At 42.9% G+C, this 22,808-nt stretch overlaps 1 protein-coding gene across 2 annotated transcripts in view; it reads left to right on the top strand.

Moving 5' to 3' along the window:
- LOC106596915 (netrin-G1) overlaps positions 1–22,808 on the top strand; it is a 224,165-nt gene that overhangs the window by 87,576 nt on the left and 113,781 nt on the right. For both annotated transcript variants that reach the window (XM_045714453.1, XM_045714452.1), the window contains exon 3: positions 972–1,615. In XM_045714453.1, coding sequence (XP_045570409.1) covers positions 972–1,615 — 644 coding nt within the window. The remainder of the gene's footprint in view (positions 1–971; positions 1,616–22,808) is intronic.

Consider the following 22,808-nt stretch of genomic DNA (forward strand, 5'->3'; position numbering starts at 1 on the left):
CTGCCACAAGAAGAATGACAAATACTGTTTACGTTTTTTTTTTAAATAGCCAGCATTAGCATTTTGAAATTATGACAGGCTTTACTAGACATTTATAGCTGATCAAAATCTCATCTGCAGCTGGCCTCAATGTTGTATAGAGTGGAGGTGAGATGAATGTCAATATGAGTGTGTTTAAAACACTCTTTCATGCACACACACACACACACACACACACACACACACACACACACACACACACACACACACACACACACACACACACACACACACACACACACACACACACACAGGTAGAAACACACACACACACACATGCACACAGAGAGAGTCGTGTTAGGGCTCGGTTGAGCAGGCAGAAATATGTATATTTCTCAGCAGTGTGTTTCATAAGAGAAAGTCATTGAGGATTCCTCTCCCATCTACACTAGAGGAACAGCAGGAATATAAATCGCACAGGCAATTTGGGTGGTAGAGTCGACTAGAGACCTACCAGACTGGTGGATAGAATACAGGACAGTATATTACTAAGTAAAGGACAGTGGTGGATAGAATACAGGACAGTATATTACTAAGTAAAGGACAGTGGTGGATAGAATACAGGACAGTATATTACTAAGTAGAGGACAGGGGTGGATAGAATACAGGACAGTATATTACTAAGTAAAGGACAGGGGTGGATAGAATACAGGACAGTATATTACTAAGTAAAGGACAGTGGTGGATTGAATACAGGACATTATTTTACTGCGTATGTAGCAGGGTTGAAATATGGTGTAGTTCCACTTCTCCACCAGCAGTAGGTGACATCACTAGTGTGCAGATGGTTGATGATTAAAGTGTGTGTGTGAATGAGTCCCTAAATGTGTCCCTGTCAGTCCAGAATAGATTGCAGATATGTTGATACCGGATAATGTCAATGTCTAAGGTTTCAACCTGTGTTCTCTACCTCTATCCCCCCCCCCTCACAGGAAAACCCGTACATGTGCAACAACGAGTGTGACGCCTCCACAGATGAATTAGCTCATCCTTCGGAGCTCATGTTCGATTTCGAGGGTCGTAACCCAACAACCTTCTGGCAGTCCAGTTCCTGGAAGAAGTACCCCAAACCCTTGGAGGTCAACATCACGCTGTCCTGGAACAAGACCATCGAGTTGACCGATGACATTGTCATCACCTTTGAGTCCGGCCGGCCTGAGCAGATGCTTCTGGAGAAATCGCTAGACTACGGTAAAACCTGGATCCCTTACCAGTTTTACGCTACCGACTGCCTCGACGCATTTACCATGGACCCCAAGACGGTCAACGAGCTGACACAGCGAACCCTCCTCGACATTATCTGCACCGAGGACTACTCCCGTGGCTACGTGTGGAAGTACGATAAAACAGTCCGCTTTGAGATCAAGGACCGGTTTGCGCTGTTCGCCGGGCTGCAGCTGTACAACATGGCGTCGCTGTACGGTCAACTGGACACCACCAGGAACCTCCGGGACTTCTTCACTGTGACGGACCTGAGGATACGGCTGCTGAAACCGGCCACTGGGTCCACCATGGTAGATGAAAACAACTTGTCCAGATACTTCTACGCCATCTCTGACATCAAGGTGCAAGGAAGGTGAGAGAGTTGCTTTTATCTTTATTTAGTCTTGATATCCCTTTACACAGGTGTGTTATATCTCTCTAGCATGCTAGCAGATACCTATAGACTACCAGTCATTGTGCTAACGCTAGTTAGCATTGGCTCGCGAAACTACCTCTAACTTCCTTCATACTGGACACAGAGACATAAGAATGGTATCCACAAGTTCATCTGACTCTGGGGAAGTAGATAAAGGACCTCATTGTCAACATCCTGAAGTATCCCTTTAAGACTCATCAACACTTGTCAACATCCTGAAGTATCCCTTTAAGACTCATCAACACTTGTCAACATCCTGAAGTATCCCTTTAAGACTCATCAACACTTGTCAACATCCTGAAGTATCCCTTTAAGACTCATCAACACTTGTCAACATCCTGAAGTATCCCTTTAAGACTCATCAACACTTGTCAACATTCTGAAGTATCCCTTTAATATTCAAATGAAAATCAAAGATGATCTATTATATTATCATAAGGTGAATCCACCAATTTGTAAGTCGCTCTGGATAAGAGCGTCTGCTAAATGACTTAAATGTAAATGTAAATGTAATATTGATAAGATGGTCGAGTGACCACCCTGACAATAGACATTTCCTCAAAGATGGGAGGCATACGGGAGATGGCGAGATCAGGTGGGACCATTCTAAACAATGAGAGGCCAGATACGTGTGAGCAACTCTGATATAAAGTAGTATTTTCAAAGTTGACGAAAATGCCATGTGTGTCCACTTATATCAGTGCATTTGTAACAACCTAACCATTATGACACTTCTATTCCATCAAATAAGCCTCACATAGCAAATTAGCAATAAAAAAAACCTTACAAAAAAACATTTTTGTTGACCAAATTCGACACTCTCTCATTGACCTCCGTTCAAAAAATTCCTCACTTTTATTTTCGTGGACAGATTTTGGGCAGAGTAAAACCCCTTAACGCTTCGCCTCGTCCTTTCTGTTAAAATCATATTAGTTTTGATTCATTTTGTATGAGCTGAATGCTCTGTCGCATTCTAATAAGAGATAGGACAGTGCCTGGACACACGGCTATGACCCCTGTAATTAACAGGTGTACGTCCCAAATTATACCATATTCACTACGTAGTGCGCTATGTAGGGAATAGAGTGCCATTTAGGATTAAGCCCAGGCTTAAATTTGACATCCATCTTTAAATTTACATTTGACATCCACCCCCCAGCAAGCCTTAACGTCTGATAAAATATTTGGATCATTGTTTCATCAGGAGATTCCCAATGGTTTAGAGAGATGATAAAACATAACAGATATATTATTTTATAGCCCCATAGATGCATAATGAACCACCTGTGGATCATAAACACACTCCACAGCTGTTCACTGAATGAGAGTGGTGTGTGTGTGTGTGTGTGTGTGTGTGTGTGTGTGTGTGTGTGTGTGTGTGTGTGTGTGTGTGTGTGTGTGTGTGTGTGTGTGTGTGTGTGTGTGTGTGTGTGTGCATGGGTGTGTGTGTGTATGTATAGTTGGTTTATATGAGGATAACTAGGCTCAGTAATGACTCGTCTGATTGGGCCTGGGTGAGTTGGAACAGTTTGTTTCCAAATTAGAATTCCGTCAGTCGGCTTGGAATGGGAGATTAGAACAATTAGAATGTTAGGTAATTGGGAGGAGACGAATCTGGTCATTACGAGTGTTGTCTGCTTAGTAAATAGTTACCACTGGGGACGTAAATCCTCTCAGAGAACCTATAGGAGATAACAGTACTACATTCCTCCTCTCTACTTCAACATTCCTCCTCTCTACTTCAACATTACTCCTCTCTACTTCAACATTACTCCTCTCTACTTCAACATTATGTCTCTCTACTTCAACATTACTGGAGCATTCATCCTGTCTACTTCAACATTACTAGAGCAGACAGAACAAAAATAAGGTATTATAGGGTGTTGTACTGTTGCCTGTGGGTTTTTAGATCTACACTGAGGGGACTGACGCTTCACTGAGGGGACTGACGCTTCACTGAGGGGACTGACACGTCACTGAGGGGACTGACAATTCACTGAGGTGACTGACACTTCACTGAGGGGACTGAAGCTTCACTGAGGGGACTGACGCATCACTGAGGGGACTGACACATCACTGAGGGGACTGACACTTTACTGAGGGGACTGAAGCTTCACTGAGGGGACTGACGCATCACTGAGGGGACTGACGCATCACTGAGGGGACTGACGCATCACTGAGGGGACTGACGCTTCACTGAGGGGACTGACGCTTCACTGAGGGGACTGACGCTTCACTGAGGGGACTGACGCTTCACTGAGGGGACTGACGCATCACTGAGGGGACTGACACTTCACTGAGGGGACTGACACATCACTGAGGGGACTGACACATCACTGAGGGGACTGACACATCACTGAGGGGACTGACACTTCACTGGGGGGACTGACGCATCACTGAGGGGACTGACGCATCACTGAGGGGACTGACACTTCACTGAGGGGACTGACACTTTACTGAGGGGACTGACACTTTACTGAGGGGACTGAAGCTTCACTGAGGGGACTGACGCATCACTGAGGGGACTGACGCATCACTGAGGGGACTGACACATCACTGAGGGGACTGACGCATCACTGAGGGGACTGAAGCATCACTGCGGGGACTGACACATCACTGAGGGGACTGACACTTCACTGAGGGGACTGACACTTCACTGAGGGGACTGACGCATCACTGAGGGGACTGACGCATCACTGAGGGGACTGACGCATCACTGAGGGGACTGAAGCTTCACTGAGGGGACTGAAGCTTCACTGAGGGGACTGACGCTTCACTGAGGGGACTGACGCTTCACTGCGGGGACTGACACATCACTGAGGGGACTGACACATCACTGAGGGGACTGACGCATCACTGAGGGGACTGACACATCACTGAGGGGACTGACGCATCACTGAGGGGACTGACGCTTCACTGAGGGGACTGACGCTTCACTGAGGGGACTGACACATCACTGAGGGGACTGACGCTTCACTGAGGGGACTGACACATCACTGAGGGGACTGACGCATCACTGAGGGGACTGACACTTTACTGAGGGGACTGAAGCTTCACTGAGGGGACTGACGCATCACTGAGGGGACTGACGCATCACTAAGGGGACTGACGCATCACTGAGGGGACTGACGCATCACTGAGGGGACTGACGCATCACTGAGGGGACTGACGCTTCACTGAGGGGACTGACGCTTCACTGAGGGGACTGACGCTTCACTGAGGGGACTGACGCATCACTGAGGGGACTGACACATCACTGAGGGGACTGACACTTTACTGAGGGAACTGAAGCTTCACTGAGGGGACTGACGCATCACTGAGGGGACTGACACATCACTGAGGGGACTGACGCTTCACTGAGGGGATTGAAGCTTCACTGAGGGGACTGACGCATCACTGAGGGGACTGACGCATCACTGAGGGGACTGACACATCACTGAGGGGACTGACGCATCACTGAGGGGACTGACGCATCACTGAGGGGACTGACACATCACTGAGGGGACTGATGCTTCACTGAGGGGACTGAAGCTTCACTGAGGGGACTGACACATCACTGAGGGGACTGACGCATCACTGAGGGGACTGACGCTTCACTGAGGGGACTGACACATCACTGAGGGGACTGACACTTCACTGAGGGGACTGACACATCACTGAGGGGACTGACGCATCACTGAGGGGACTGTCGCTTCACTGAGGGGACCGACACTTCACTGAGGGGACAGAAATATTTTTATTTTACCTTTATTTTACCAGGTAAGTTGACTGAGAACACATTCTCATTTACAGCAACGACCTGGGGAATAGTTACAGGGGAGAGGAGGGGGAGAGGAATGAGCCAATTAGAAACTGGGGATGACTAGGTGACCGTGATGGTATGAGGGACAGATTGGGAATTTAGCCAGGACACCGGGGTTAACACCCCTACTCTTACGATAAGTGCCATGGGATCTTTAGTGACCACAGAGTGTCAGGACACCCGTTTTACATCCCATCTGAAAGACAGAACCCTACACAGGGCAATGTCCCCAATCACTGTCCTGGGGCATTGGGATATTTTTTTAGACCAGAGTAAAGAGTGCCTCCTACCGACTAGGACCAACCCTGCTTAGCTTCAGTGGCAAGCTAGCAGTGGGATGCAGGGTGGTATGCTGCTGGCTGAGTGGACAGACACGTCACTGTTGGGACAGATGCGTCATTCGAGGAGACAGACACGTCATTCGAGGGGACATACACGTCACTCGAGAGGACAGACACGTCACTCGAGGGGACAGACACGTCACTCGAGAGGACAGACACATCACTGTCCTCTCGAGTGTTGCTGTAACTCCACAGGGCTAGGCTGTTGGGTCGCTGTAACTCCACAGGGCTGTTGGGTCGCTGTAACTCCACAGGGCTGTTGGGTCGCTGTAACTCCACAGGGCTAGGCTGTTGGGTCGCTGTAACTCCACAGGGCTGTTGGGTCGCTGTAACTCCACAGGCCTGTTGGGTCGCTGTAACTCCACAGGGCTGTTGAGTCGCTGTAACTCCACAGGGCTGTTGGGTCGCTGTAACTCCACAGGGCTAGGCTGTTGGGTCGCTGTAACTCCACAGGGCTGTTGGGTCGCTGTAACTCCACAGGCCTGTTGGGTTGCTGTAACTCCACAGGGCTGTTGGGTCGCTGTAACTCCACAGGGCTAGGCTGTTGGGTCGCTGTAACTCCACAGGGCTAGGCTGTTGGGTCGCTGTAACTCCACAGGGCTAGGCTGTTGGGTCACTGTAACTCCACAGGGCTAGGCTGTTGGGACGCTGTAACTCCACAGGGCTAGGCTGTTGGGTCACTGTAACTCCACAGGGCTGTTGGGTCGATGTAACTCCACATTCATTGACTTTGCTTGTCAAAAGAAGAGTGTGTAGTTTTCCATCTACAAGGTTGCATACCTTATTTAACTGTTAATGTGTTTCAAGGCAGAGAGATGTTCTACATCGTAAGTTCCTTCCTGAAGAGTTTTTTGTCGAAAACAGAACAGTACACCACAAGGTGGATGATATAAAATCTACATTTATATTTCCGTAATTTCTGTCATCTGTTAGCTTAGTTCATGTCCTTAGAATCTCTGATAAGCCCATGTGATCCTAACATGCAAGCATCCCCTTCTAAGACACTCAAAGTCATAAATTATCCAGTCATATTGATATTCAGAAACTCATACATTATCCAGTCATATTTACACCAGTTTGGTAAACCTACACTGCTGGGTTTTTACATTGCAGACTCTACTACCCTGCCTCCTAGCCCCATCTCCAGCATATAGTTCATTCTGCCTCTCATTAGATAGCTCAGTTGAGGTGCGATGGGAGGAAAAAAAATATATTTTTCACAATTTCCCCATCCTAGCCATTGGGTATCAAATTCAATTTTTCACAAGAAGTTGAGAGAGAGAGAGAGAGAGAGAGAGAGAGAGAGAGAGAGAGAGAGAGAGAGAGAGAGAGAGAGAGAGAGAGAGAGAGAGAGCTCTACCAACCTTCTCCAGGTCTCTGCTACATACTGACAGGAGAAAAAGTTATCACAGAACTCAGAATGTCTATCCTGTTCTGAGAACGTCTACAACACTATCTACCAAAAGAAGAAAGTTTCTACCCTTAGATTAGCTTGTTTGCTGTTTAAGTGGATATCACAATAACTGAAGTATTTGGATGCATGTGTACTGCTACTGAAATGCTGATAGCTCTCAACTCAATGATCATAACAACAATACTCATTAACTTACTGAAAGAAAATACCAAATATTTGCTGTGACAGTAGGTATGCTAAGGATATAGGGTCACGAGAACATGTTAACTTTTTTGGATAGCCTAATGTTGTAATCAATTTAGATGTTGAAAGCTCTCGACTCAAAAACATACTGTAAGACCAGAAAAGTCTGTGTCCCAAATACACTACTTTTGACCCTAGCCCACAGTAGGTACTCTCAGAATAAGGATAGGGGACAAAGGAGTGAAGTTTGGAGGAATTTAAGCTGTTAATTAAAGTATTTCAGAGGTGAACCCTGTTTGCTTCCGCTCGTCTTGTTCCCAGAATTCCTGGCATGATATGACAGGGTCCATATGGTTCTTGCCTCTAAACGATTATAAACTTTGAATAATTCATAAAAGCATTTACCAACCAGTCAAAGGTGGAAGCTGGAATCTATCTGTGAAAAGCAACATGTTTTGTTAGTTTGAGAAGACAGACACAAAGTCAGTATTTGTTCAATGTAATAATACAAGTTGTGTATTTGTATATGGCCAATGCTCATCATGGGGCGATGGGCCTAAGTAAGTAGGTTTGTAAGTATTTGTACGTGTGAAATACAGGCTAGTGCATTTGAGAACTACAGATGTATGACCAGGAAAATAATCCTGCAGCAACAGGATGTGAATTATTGTAATGTGGTTTGTGTGTAGCTGGTGTAGAGGAGTCAGGCGCAGGACAGCAGATATGAGTAAATAAACGTATTTTACTCAAAAATGTCAAAGACAATACAAAATAAGCGAGCCCACATAAACGGACCGTATTACATAAAAACAATCACTCACAAACAAACATGGGGGAACAGAGGGTTAAATAATTGGGGGAATTGAAACCAGGTGTTTAAGACAAAGACAAAACAAATGGAAAATGAAAAGTGGATCGGCGATGGCTAAAAGGCCGGTGACGTCGACCGCCGAACGCCGCCCAAACAAGGAGAGGGACCGACTTCGGCGGAAGTCGTGACAATTATTGCGTGGATTACAACTAATGGACAATTTTATAAGGGTTGATACATTTAAAAATAGACATTTCAAAGAGGAAATTATAAACTTCAGAAGCTTTTTTACACCTCAAATACACGACAAGTTTTACATTTCCTGCATTGTGTCACACCCTGTTCTGTTTCACCTGTTTTTGTGCTTGTCTCCACCCCCCTCCAGGTGTCGCCCAACTTCCCCCATTATCCCCAGTGTATTTATACCTGTGTTTTTTTTTACCATTCTGCCTGCCCTGAGACTGCCTGCCGTTCTGTACCTTTTGGACTCTGATCTGGATTACTGACCTCTGCCTGCCCTTGACCTGTCATTTTGCCCCCCCCTGTTCTAGTAATAGACGTTAGTTTCTTCAACACTGTCTGTATCTGGGTCTTCTCGAGAAACATGATAGGCTGATCATATGAAGATCCTACATCTGTAATCAGCTGTATTTGCACCAACAGTACTGATAGTCAAAGTATTGCATTACATAGTAGAGATGTCATGCTTCACCAATATGCATCGGTCACTGGTTTCAATGTTTAAGACTGCATCTGTCCACAGACCCCAAACTGATCCAAATGTAGCAGTCGCATCAGTCAAATGTATTCAAATTTTACGAATCACAGGTTCATCAATTATTATAAAAAAAATTCAAAAAAATACAGCTCATCTTTTGTGACAACTGCTTCCTCTCCTTTAGTGTCAAACTAAGCATCTAATTTTGTCATTGATCAACAAGAAATTTTTCCTAACAACCCCAAGCAATATCATTAGCCTAGTCAAACTTTGCACAGCTCCATAGGCTGACCAACGAGAGGCAGGACTATTCCTGTTTACATGTTTAGTCATTTAGCAGATGCTCTTATCCAGAGCGACTCACAGTAGTGAACACATACATTTCACACATTTTTTCTCCGTACTGGTCCCCTGTGGGAATCGAACCCACAACCCTGGTGTTGCAAACACCATGCTCTACCAACTGAGCTACACGGGACTATGTTTTCACCTTCAGCATTCCAAGAGTGTGCGAAGCTGTCATCAAGGCAAACGGTGGCTACCATGAAGAATCTAAAATATAACATATATATTCGATTTGTTTAACACTTTTCTGGTTACTACATGATTCCATATGTTTTATTTCGTAGTTTTGATGTCTTCCCTATTATTCTACCATGTAGGAACATTGTAAAAATAAAGGTACTTGAATGAGTAGGTGTGTCCAAACTTTTGACTGGTACTGTACTTCAAGTACATCCTCAGGGTGATGTTTCACTTCTATTCTCTCCATAATCAAACACCCTCAGGGAGATGTTTCACTTCTATTGTCTCCATAATCAAACACCCTCAGGGAGATGTTTCACTTCTTTCTCTCCATAATCAAACACCCTCAGGGAGATGTTTCACTTCTATTGTCTCCATAATCAAACACCCTCAGGGAGCTGTTAAATTCTTTTTTTTTTTGCATAATCAATTTAGACGTCTGGATGAATTATTTAAACTCTGGTCCTTACCCAGTTCTTCAGAGTTTCTGCTGTTTTCAATCTATAACCTTTTAAAAGTAGACTACTGTGAATGTAAAGTCAACAGTAAAATCGGGAGGCAGGTAGCCTAGTGGTTAGTGTGTTGGCCTAGTAACCGAAAGGTTGCAAGATTGAATCCATGAGCTGACAAGGTAAAAATCTGTCGTTCTGCCCCTGAACAAGACAGTTAACCCACTGTTCCCTGGTAGGCTGTCATTGTAAAATAAGAATTTGTTCTTAATTGACTTGCCTAGTTAAATAAGGTTAAAAAATATTATAAATAATGAAAATATTAATCTGATTCTGTTTCTACTGCAGTATATGGTCAGAGAAGTGAACCAAACACTCTTGGTAATGTTTGCTGTTGTAAAAACTAATTTCTCAATCTCTTTGGGTTACAGACATCTCCTTCTCTCCTCCGGATGAGTCACTACTCAAATGCTCCCTCTCTCTCTCTACCCGCCTATGTCTGTCGGTCTCTCTCTAACTCCCCTGCTCCCCCTTCTCTCTCTACCCCCTATGCCTGTCTGTCTGTCTCTCTCTCTCTAACTCCCTCTCTCTCCTACCTAAAGTACCTGTCTCATACTTCATAGGATACATTAAAACCTCTTCGATGTAATCTCCCCTGTTTAGGGGAACTGGGTGGTTCTGGTGCTGGTTCTGACAGACATCAGGTTACTTTATAAATGTAATCCGTGTTGTTGTGACGTGACCATCATTAATGTGATGACTGATATTCATTGAATAATTACCGACTACGTTTAATTATTACTCAATTAAAATAATCATGTAACAATTAACTCATTAGGAATTTGGGGCACCACGGGAAAAGTTTGTTTAATGAGTTACTATCTCCTGAATTAACTTCGTAAATCTGCATGAAGTGATGAATCAGCGATACACAAATTGGCTTAAATATTTATTTACTAACTAACTAAATAATCAAACAAAACACACACACACACAGACACACAGTATAGGTTATTGATTACTAAAATAATGCAATGAAAACTAACAAAAACATGACCAAATTAACTGCAAAGCACACTGGGCATTATAATTGGCCTTGTTTCAGAGCGGAGCTCATTAGAGCAGGGTCAGACTTTAATGGTCAGACTTTAAACTTAGGGAACAAAAGCATGAAGTCGACAGGACGAAAGTTTAAACGTTGAAAATCATATTGGTCCTCATTCTGGCTTGGCCCTGCTGCTCCACAGCAGTCAATTGGAGTGCTGCCCCAGCCTCATTAAGGGAACAGTGCTCAGCTGGAGTTTGTTCCTCTAGCTCTGCTGCTCCACAGTATTTATCAATATTTTTACATACACATTTATATTTCTCTCTAGATGTAACACACAAACTCATGTGAAAACAGTTGTCTATTTGCAACACTTGGCCCCCCTACCACACACACAAACAAACACACCACACACATACACACATTTACTGCCCTTCAAATCTACCTCTGTCTGAACACTCGGTCGTTTATCTTCTACCAGATGCGTTGTCACGTGTGGTTGTGTTTTCTGCCGATCATCCACCAGTACACGCACACATTGACACACAAACTTTGAAACTTCAAACACACACACACGCACACACGCACACACACACACACACGCGCGCCAGTCTCTGATGTTTAATTAGTACTCATTAGGGACTTTTGCTTTTCACCTAAATAATTAATGAGAGATGGAGGGAAAACGCATCAACATAAACTCTCCCTGGAGGGCAGGAGATAAACAGAAATATCAACACACTCTTTATGATACCACAGAGGCAGCTGTACTGTGTGATTGACCAAGGCTTCGTCCCAAGTAGCAACCTATTCCCTTTATAGTGCACTACTTATGACCCGAGACCTATTGCCCCTAGTAGAACATTGCATGATATACTGTAGGGAATAAGGTGCCATGTAGGACATACCCCCCCAAACGCAGTATTTACCTGAGCTGTTATATACCGAATGCAGTATTTACTTGAGCTGTTCTGTACCGAATGCAGTATTTACGTATGATATTTTCCCATTTGGGTAAATTTGACCGGAGCTGTACTGTTACAAAATGCCTTATCTGTAAGTGTTATTTTTCCCATTGGAGAAAGGATAGAGAGAGGCCTTTTGGTACTAGAGAGCTTTTGGTACCAGGCATTTCTTGTAAAAGTATTACCATTCATTTTATTGTTAGTCTCTTTTCTCTCTTGTAACGTTAAATGTAATGAATTGCCCATCAAACTAGATAATTTCTCAAACTCATGAATCTTGAAAAATGTTCCCTCCATCACCCTTCTGCCACCACGAGTCCCCTCCACCGCCCTTCTGCCACCACGAGTCCCCTCCATCACCTTTCTGCCACCACCTTTCTGCCACCATAACTAGCTGATTCATCTAGTCTTCATTAGAGATGAGCAGCTGATATAGCTAACTAGCTAATTCCTCTAGTCTACATTAGAGATGAGCAGCTGATATAGCTAACTAGCTAATTCATCTAGTCTTCATTAGAGATGAGCAGCTGATATAGCTAACTAGCTAATTCCTCTAGTCTACATTAGAGATGAGCAGCTGATATAGCTAACTAGCTAATTCATCTAGTCTTCATTAGAGATGAGCAGCTGATATAGCCCACCCCAGAAGTGGTTCTTGCATCTCCCTTTAATCTTTGGTTCTAGCTTGCTTAGCCTGCAATGTGTGATGAGTCAGTGTGTTTTGTCAGTTAATGAAGGCCTATGTTGAAGCAAATAAAGAAGCAGTAGAAAAAGTATGAAGGGAATTAAGGTAAATTGGATTTATTTATTGGGAAGCGGGGGGGGAACTCAGCTGTACAGAGTACCTTATCTGTATGCTGGTTGGCATTTCCCCATTGGAGTGAGAATAGAATGTGAGTGAAATGTGGGTTAGTTTATCTGCATGGACCAAAATATATAAATTGTTATTCCAAATGTGTTATTCCTCTTTCCAACACCCACCCCCTGCTTTCCATATTTATATCTCTCCCAGTCTGATCCCTCCTTCTCTGCAACTTTCACTGTAAGGGGCCCTCGTTGATGGAGGCAAAGGGGGACATTACCATACCATAACCCCTACATCGTTGATACAAATCACAACCATGACTCGCAGTGACGCCGGTTGGGCCTGAACTGTCCGCCTGCCACGCAAATTCTAATTTCATTTTACCGGAAAATTTTGAGCAAGGGGAATTAACTACTGATGCAACCCTAATACACACACACACACACACACACACACACTAATATTTCTCTGGCAATTTGGGGAAGGAGGAAGCTCTGTCGGGGTCGACTTGATATTTGCGAGGAAGTGAGACAAAAATTATTTGCCCAGAGATATATTATATTTGTGTGTGTGTGTGTGTGTGTGTGTGTGTGTGTGTGTGTGTGTGTGTGTCAGAGATGTATTGCATTAGTAAAACCCTTGCCGAATGAATGACAAAATTGGTCCGCCACTCGGAGAATGAGAAACGATGTCTAATCGAACTCTTCAATTTCACGGTGACACAACACAACATAATGAGGTGACTAGTGGCTGTGCTCCTCATAACAAGTTTCGCTGCCATCGGAGACATACAAACAGTCTATGGCAGTCTAAGGCAGTTTGATTTGCTTATTTTACAATAACCTCTCAAGAACATGGTAAATGTGTTGTTAGGAGCAATCAGCAACAACCAAGATCCTTACACCGTAGAGAAACCAAGATCCTTACACCACAGAGAAACCAAGATCCTTACACCGCAGAGAAACCAAGATCCTTACACCACAGAGAAACCAAGATCCTTACACCACAGAGCAACCAAGATCCTTACACCACAGAGAAACCAAGATCCTTACACCACAGAGAAACCAAGATCCTTACACCGCAGAGAAACCAAGCTCCTTACACCACAGAGAAACCAAGATCCTTACACCACAGAGAAACCAAGATCCTTACACCGCAGAGAAACCAAGATCCTTACACCACAGAGAAACCAAGATCCTTACACCACAGAGCAACCAAGATCCTTACACCACAGAGAAATCAAGATCCTTACACCACTGAGAAACCAAGATCCTTACACCACAGAGAAACTAAAAGTGACCCTTTGAAACAGGTCCTATATGCTAGATTTAGAGTTATTTGGCAACTTTAGTTGTGAATGATACAAACCTTTGAAATTCTTGGAAATCAAAACATACACTGAGTGTGCAACACATTAGGCACATCTTCCTAACACAGTGGCTTGCGAAAGTATTCACTCCCCTTGGCATTTTTCCTATTTTGTTTCCTTACAACCTGGAATTAAAATAGATTTTGGGGGGGGTTGTATCATTTCATTTACACAACATGCCTAACAAGTTGGAAAATATTTTTTATTGTGAAACAAACAAGAAATGACAAAAAACGGAAAACTTGAGCGTGCATAACTATTCACCCCCCCAAAGTCAATACTTTGTAGAGCCACCTTTTGCAGCAATTACAGCTGCAAGTCTCTTGGGGTATGTCTCTATAAGCTTGGCACATCTAGCCATTGGGATTTTCGCCCATTCTTCAAGGCAAAACTGCTCCAGCTCCTTCAAGATGGATGGGTTCTGCTGATGTACAGCAATCTTTAAGTCATATCACAGATTCTCAAATGGATTGAAGTCTGAGCTTTGACTAGGCCATTCCAAGACATTTAAATGTTTCCCCTTCAACCACTCGAGTGTTGCTTTAGCAGTATGCTTAGTGTCATTGTCCTGCTGGAAGGTGAACCTCCATCCCAGTCTCAAATCTCTGGAAGACTGAAACAGGTTTCCTTCAAGAATTTCCCTGTATTTAGCCCCATCCATTATTCGTTCAATTCTGACCAGTTTCCCAGTCCCTGCCGATGAAAAACACCCCCACAGCATGATGCTGCCACCACCATGCTTCACTGTTTGGATGGTTTTCTCGGGGTGGTGAGAGGTATTGGGTTTGTGCCAGACATAGCATTTTCCTTGATGGCCAAAAAGGTCAATTTTAGTCTCATCTGACCAGAGTACCTTCTTCCATATGTTTGGGGTGTCTCCCACATGCCTTTTGGCAAACACCAAACATGTTTGCTTATATTTTTCTGGCCACTCTTCCGTAAAGCCTGGCTCTGTGGAGTGTACAGCTTAAAGTGGTCCAATGGACAGATACTCCAATCTCCGCTGTGGAGCTTTGCAGCTCCATCAGGGTTATCTTCGGTCTCTTTGTTGCCTCTCTGATTAATGCCCTCCTTGCCTGGTCCGTGGGTTTTGGTGGGCGGCCCTCTCTTGGCAGGTTTGTTGTGGCGCCATATTCTTTCCATTTTTTAATAATGGATTTAACGGTGTTCCGTGGGATGTTCAAAGTTTCTGAGATTTTTTATAACCCAACCCTGATCTGTACTTCTCCACAACTTTGCCCTCGACCTGTTTGGAGAGCTCCTTGGTCTTCATAGTGCTGCTTGCTTGGTGGTGCCCCTTGCTTAGTGGTGTTGCAGACTCTGGGGCCTTTCAGAACAGGTGTATATATACTGAGATCACGTGACAGATCATGTGACACTTAGATTGCACACAGGTGGACTTTGTTTAACTAATTATGTGACTTCTGAAGGTAATTGGTTGTACCAGATCTTTTAAAATCAAGTTATTTTTTTCATTTCACTTCACCAATTTGGAATATTTTGTGTATGTCCATTATATGAAATTCAATTAAAAATCAATTTAAATTACAGGTTGTAATGCAACAAAATAGGAAAAAACACCAAGGGGGGGTGAATACTTTTGCAAGGAACTGTATTGAGTTGCACCCCCTTTTGCCTACAGAACAGCCTCAATTCGTCGGGCATGGACTATACAAGGTGTCGAAAGCATTCCACAGGAATGCTGGCCCATGTTGACTCCAATGCTTCCCACAGTTGTCAAGTTGGCTGGATGTCCTTTGGGTGGTGGACAATTATTGATGCACACAGGAAACTGTTGAGCATGAAAAATCCAGCAGCGTTGCAGTTCTTGACACACTCAAACCGATGCACCTGGCACCTACTACCATACCCCGTTCAAAGGCTCTTAAATATTACATATTCATCCCTCTGAATTACACATGCACAATTAATGTCTCAATTGTCTCAAGGCTTAACAATCCTTCTTTAACCTGTCTCCTCCCCTTCATCTACACTGATTGAAGTGGATTTAACATGTGACATCAATAAGGGATGATTGCTTTCACCTGGATTCACCTGGTCAGTCTATGTCATGGAAAGAGCAGGTGATCCTAATGTTTTGTACACACAGTGTATATGGGCTGCATAATGTGAATAATTATAATGGCACAAGGCGAGACCCAGATGCAGACACAGCAAGCAGATGGTTAGATTCCAATATGTTTATTAACAATCCAAAAGGGGTAGGCAAGAGAATGGTCGTGGACAGGCAAAAGGTCAAAACCAGTTCAGAGTTCCAGAGGTACAGAATGGCAGGCAGGCAGGCTCGAGGTCAGGGCAGGCAGAATGATCAGGCAGGCGGGAATGGAGTCCAGAAAAACAGGCAAATGTCAAAACCAGGAGGACTAGAAGAGAATAGAAAAGCAGCAGCACAGGAAAAAAACCATGCTGGTTGACTTGAACATACAAGATGAACTGGCACAGATTGACAGGAAACACAGGGAAAAATACACCAGGGAAAATCAGCGACACCTGGAGGGGGTGGAGACAATCACAAGGACAGGTGAAACAGATCAGGGTGTGACAATAATAGGCTATTGATGATTTGAGAAAGTTCACAAAAAAAAGCTGCCGCTGTGTTCCTTGCCTCAGGCTGCACACCCTGTTCACTCATCAAGTGATCAAAAATTCACCGATCAGACTATTTTCAGTGTAATCTTGTCTTTAGTTTTGATTTAGAATGGCCCATTAGGTAACAGGAGCATGTAAAAAATACATAAGCCATATGTTATCGAATAGCGAATGGAGGTGTCCCGCTGCTTCATAAAAAAAAGTAGATTCTAATTGCATTTGATTCTTAAAGGCGGTCTTAAACCCCCTTGAGTCGATGTCAGCGCCCCCCTGTGGGAAAATGTAATTAGCATCATAAAAAATCCCCATAAGAATATTGGCCTTCTCACAGAATCGTCTGTAGCGTCTGAAAGGTTTGGCCTACAACACCCCAGAATACTTCAGACACCCTTCTTCTACATCAATATTCTTACACCACAGAGAAAACCCGCAGAATACTTCAGAAAGATCCTTACACCACAGAGAAAACCCCCAGAATACTTCAGAAAGATCCTTACACCACAGAGAAAACCCCCAGAATACTTCAGAAAGATCCTTACACCACAGAGAAAACCCCCAGAATACTTCAGAAAGATCCTTACACCACAGAGAAAACCCCCAGAATACTTCAGAAAGATCCTTACACCACAGAGAAACCCCCAGAATACTTCAGAAAGATCCTTACACCACAGAGAAAACCCCAGAATACTTCAGAAACCCTTCTTCTACATCAAGATGCTTACCCCACAGAGAGAACCCCCAGAATACTTCAGAAAGATCCTAACACCACAGAGAAACCCCCCAGAATACTTTAGAAAGATCCTTACACCACAGAGAAAACCCCCAGAATACTTCAGAAACCCTTCTTCTACATCAAGATGTTTACCCCCCTTTTTCTGGATATTTTTGTTGTTATTCTGTCTCTCACTGTTCAAATAAGCCTACCATTAAAATGATAGACTGATCCTTTCTTTGTCAGTGGGCAAACGTACAAAATCAGCAGGGGATCAAATACTTTTTTCCCCCACTGTAACCTCTCTAGTGTAGGGGGCAGTATTTTCACGGCCGGATAAAAAACATACCCAATTTAAACTGGTTACTACTCTTTTACAGTAACGAGAATATGCATGTAATTGTTTGATTTGGATAGAAAACACCCTAAAGTTTATAAAACTGTTTGAATGGTGTCTGTGAGTATAACAGAACTCATATGGCAGGCCAAAACCTGAGAAGATTCCATACAGGAAGCGCCCTCTCTGACCATTTCTTGTGCTTCTGTGGCATCTCTGTCGAAAATACAGGATCTCTGCTGTAACGTGACAATTTCTAAGGCTCCCATAGGCTCTCTGAAGGCGCCATAAAGTGGAATGAGATCTCTGCTGTCTCTGGGCTAGGTACAGGAGCGCTGTTTGTGAGTGGTCAGGCTGGTGGCTCAGAGACAGGAGATGCGCGGTCCCGAGAAGTGGCCATGTTTTTCTTTCAGCCTTTGAACGAAAACAACGTCGCCCGGTTGGAATATTATCGCTTTTTTACGAGAAAAATAGCATAAAAATGTATTTTAAACAGCGTTTGACATGCTTCTACGTACAGTAATGGAATATTTTGACATTTTTTGTCACGACATGCATCCGCGCGTCACCCTTCGGATAGGGACCTGAACGCACGAACAAAACGGAGGATATTTGAACATAACTATGGATTATTTTGAACCAAAACAACATTTGTGGTTGAAGTAGAAGTCCTGGGAGTGCATTCTGACGAAGAACAGCAAAGGTAATCCAATTTTTCTACTAGTAAATTCTGAGTTTACTGAGCCTCGATGTTGGTTTGTGTCTGTTTAGCTAGCCTTGATGGCCGAGCTATCGACTCTAATATTGCAAAATGTACTTTTGCCGAAAAGCTATTTTAAAATCTGACACCGCGATTGCATAAAGGAGTTCTGTATCTGTAATTCTTTAAATAATTGTTATGTATTTTGTAAACATTTATCAAGAGTAATTTAGTAAATTCACCGGAAGTTTTCGGTGTGTATGCTAGTTCTGAACGTCACATGCTAATGTAAAAAAGCTGGTTTTTGATATAAATATGAACTTGATTGAACAAAACATGCATGTATTGTATAACATAATGTCCTAGGAGAGTCATCTGATGAAGATCATCAAAGGTTAGTGCTGCATTTAGCTGTGGTTTTGGTTTTTGTGACATATATGCTAGCTTGAAAAATGGTTATGTGATTATTTTTGTCTGGGTACTCTCCTAACATAATCTAATGTTTTGCTTTCGCTGTAAAGCCTTTTTGAAATCGGACAATGTGGTTAGATTAACGAGAGTCTTGTCTTTAAAATGGTGTAAAATAGTCATATGTTTGAGAAATTGAAGTTATAGCATTTTTAAGGTTTTTGTATTTCGCGCTACTCGATTCCACTGGCTGTTGACTAGGTGGGATGATTTCGTCCCACATACCCGAGAGAGGTTAAACAGCTTGGAAAATTCCAGAAAATTATGTCATGGCTATAGAAGCTTCTGTTAGGCTAATTGACATCATTTGAGTCAATTGGAGGTGTACCTGTGGATGTATTTCAAGGCCTACCTTTAAACTCAGTGCCTCTTTGCTTGACATCATGGGAAAATCTAAAGAAATCAGCCAAGACCTCATAAAAAAATGGTAGACCCCCACAAGTCTGGTTCATCCATAGGAGCAATTTCCAAATGCCTGAAGGTACCACGTTCATCTGTACAAACAATAGTATGCAAGTTTAAACACCATGGGACCATGCAGCTGTCATACCACTTAGGAAGGAGATGCGTTCTGTCTCCTAGATGACCGTACTTTGGTGCGAAAAGTGCAAATCAATCCCAGAACAACAGCAAAGGACCTTGTTGTAAAACGAGTCCTATATCGAGATAACTTGAAAGGCCGCTCAGCAAGGAAGAAGTCACTGTTGCAAAACTGCCATCGAAAAGCCAGACTACAGTTTGCAACTGCACATGAGGACAATGATCGTACTTTTTGGAGAAATGTCTTTTGGTCTGGTGAAATAAAAATAGAACTGTTTGGCAATAATGACCATTGTTATGTTTGGAGGAAAAAGGGTGACGCTTGCAACCCAAGAACACCATCCCAACCGTGAAGCACAGGGGTGGCAGCATCATGTTGTGGGGGTGCTTTGCTGCAGGAGGAACTGGTGCACTTCACAAAATAGATGGCATCATGAGGGAGGACAATTATGTTGATATATTGAAGAAACTTCTCAAGACATCAGTCAGGAAGTTAAAGCTTGGTCGCAAATGGGTCTTCCAAATGGACAATGACCTCAAGCATACGTCCAAAGTTGTGGCAAAATGGCTTAAGGACAACAAAGTCAAGGTATTGGAGTGGCCATCACAACGCTCTGACAACAATCATATAGAACATTTGTTGGCAGAACTGAAAAAGCGTGTGCGAGCAAGGAGGCCTACAAACCTGACTCAGTTACACCAGCTCTGTCAGGAGGAATGGGCCAAAATTCACCCAACTTATTGTGGGAAGCTTGTGGAAGGCTACCCAAAACGTTTCACCCAAGTTAAACAATTTAAAGGCAATGCTACCAAATACTAATTGAGTGTATGCAAACGTCTGACCCACTGGAATTGTGATGAAAATAAATAAAAGCTGAAATGAGTCATTCCCTCTGCTATTATTCTGGCATTTCACATTCTTAAAAAAAAGTGGTGATCCTGACTGACCTAAGACAGGGACTTTTTACTAGAATAAAATGTCAGGAATTGTGAAAACCTGCGTTTAAATGTATTTGGCTAAGGTGTAGGTAAACTTCCGACTTCAACTGTATGCAGTACCGTTCAAAAGTTTGGGGTCACTTAGAAATGTCCTTGTTTTTTTTAAAGGAAAACATTTTTTCGTCCATTAAAATAACATCAAATCTATCAGAAATACAGTGTAGACATTGTTAATGTTGTAAATGACTATTGACACTGGATACGGCATATTTTTTTATGGAATATGTGCATAAGCGTACAGAGGCCCATTATCTGAAACAATCTCTCCTGTGTTCCAATGGCACATTGTGTTAGCTAATCCAAGTGTATCATTTTAAAAGGCTAATTGATCATTAGAAACCCCAATTAATTGATTATTTTAGCACAGCCGAAAACTGTTGTCCTGATTTAAAGAAGCAATAACACTGGCCTTCTTTAGACTAGTTGAGGATCTGGATAATCAGCATTTGTGGGTTCGATTGCAGGCTCAAAATGGCCAGAAACAAATAACTTTCTTCTGAAACTTGTCAAGCTATTCTTGTTCTGAGAAATGAAGGCTGTTCCATGCGAGAAATTGCCAAGAAACTGAAGATCTGGTACATCGCTGTGCACTACTCCCTTCACAGGACAGTGCAAATTGACTACTCCCTTCACACACCACGCAAACTGTCTCTAACCAGAATAGAAAGAGGAGTGGGAGGCCCCGGTGCACAACTGAGCAAGAGGACAAGTACATTAGAGTGTCTAGTTTGAGAAACAGACGCCTCACAAGTCATCAACTGGCACCTTCATTAAATAGACCCCACAAAACACCAGTCTCAACATCAAACAGTGAGGAGGTGACTCCGGGATGCTGGCCTTCTAGGCAGAGTTGCAAAGAAAAAGCTATGTCTCAGATTGGACTGGCCAATAACAAGAAAAGATTAAGATGGGCCAAGAACACAGACACTGGACAGAGGAACTCTGCCTAGAAGGCATCTGTTGACGTTGAGACTGGTGTTTTGCGAGTACTATTTAATGCTGATTCTCCAGATACTCAACTAGTCTAAAGAAGGTCAGTTTTATTCCTTCATTAATCAGAACAACAGTTTTCAGCTATGCTAACATAATTGCAAAATGGTTTTTCTAATGATCAATTAGCCTTTTAAAATGATTAACTTGGATTTGCCATTGAAACACAGGAGTGATGATTGCTAATAATGGGCCTCTGTAAGCCTATGTAGATTTTCCATTCAATATCAGCCGTTTCCAGCTACAATAGTAATTTACAACAATAACAATGTCTACACTGTCTTTCTGATCAATTTGGTGCTATTTTAATGGACAATTTTTTTTGCTTTTCTTTCAAAAACAAGGACATTTCTAAGTGACCTTTTGAACGGTAGTGTAAATAATATTACTACACAGATCATACACATAACGTTAGCGTTAGCTAGCCAGCTAATAGTACGCTTTAACTTGCAATAAAAATAACTTTCTGGCAAAATTAGAAATGTATAATATCTGAAAATGTAGCTGGTTAGACTCTCTTACCCGTATACATGTATGAACACTTCTCCCTCTCTGTCACGGATACCATGGCTGCCCTTAGTTTGAAGATGTAATCCAGAGATAGATATTTTATACAAAATCCTTCTGTCTTTTCTTTTCGACTCTCCGCATTTTCAATCACCTCTCTGCTTCCACTGAGCATTCCACTGATTTCAAATCTCGGTCAACTTCTTCTGTGACAACAACACTGTTGATCACCGTTTCTTCCCTATCGCTGTCAACAAAAGACTCTACAACATATGGTTCAATTAAAATGTTTTTACCTAAATCAGGGATTTGCTCATCATCTGATTCATTTTCAGAGTCAGAGAGTCAGCATGGCACAATTGTTCTCAAGAAAGTGTCCATCACAACTTTTTCCCACTGATCTTTGTCGATAGCGAGAGCAGTTGAGAGCTGAGAGCAGTAGCAACACTTTTGCAGTTATTCATGACATCTTAAAAACAAAATGCAGTAGAAAGGGTTATCTACACATAGGTACATGACAGACCAATCCTAACTCATCTCTCGGCGTGTCCAGCACAGCCATTATCTCAGCATATCTATTGGCTATTGGAAAGGTTCCTGTATTTTTCTGTGGCTAAACCAACTAAGCTTTTCATTGAACATGTTTATTTATATTTACAGATGGCATATATGTTTGTTATTAAGACACATGAAAGTTCAGATGTTCCAGCAGGCATTTCTGCCCCCCCCCCCATTTTTTGGGGGGGATAAATAGAACAACATTACTGTGAAATAGGTTATGTGCGACATATGTCTAACTTCTTGAAATGGGTCACAAATGGCCATAATTTTCTCATTCTG

The sequence above is a fragment of the Salmo salar genome, chromosome ssa03 (genome assembly GCF_905237065.1).
Source record: "Salmo salar chromosome ssa03, Ssal_v3.1, whole genome shotgun sequence".
In the NCBI taxonomy this organism is placed as follows: Eukaryota; Metazoa; Chordata; class Actinopteri; order Salmoniformes; family Salmonidae; genus Salmo; species Salmo salar.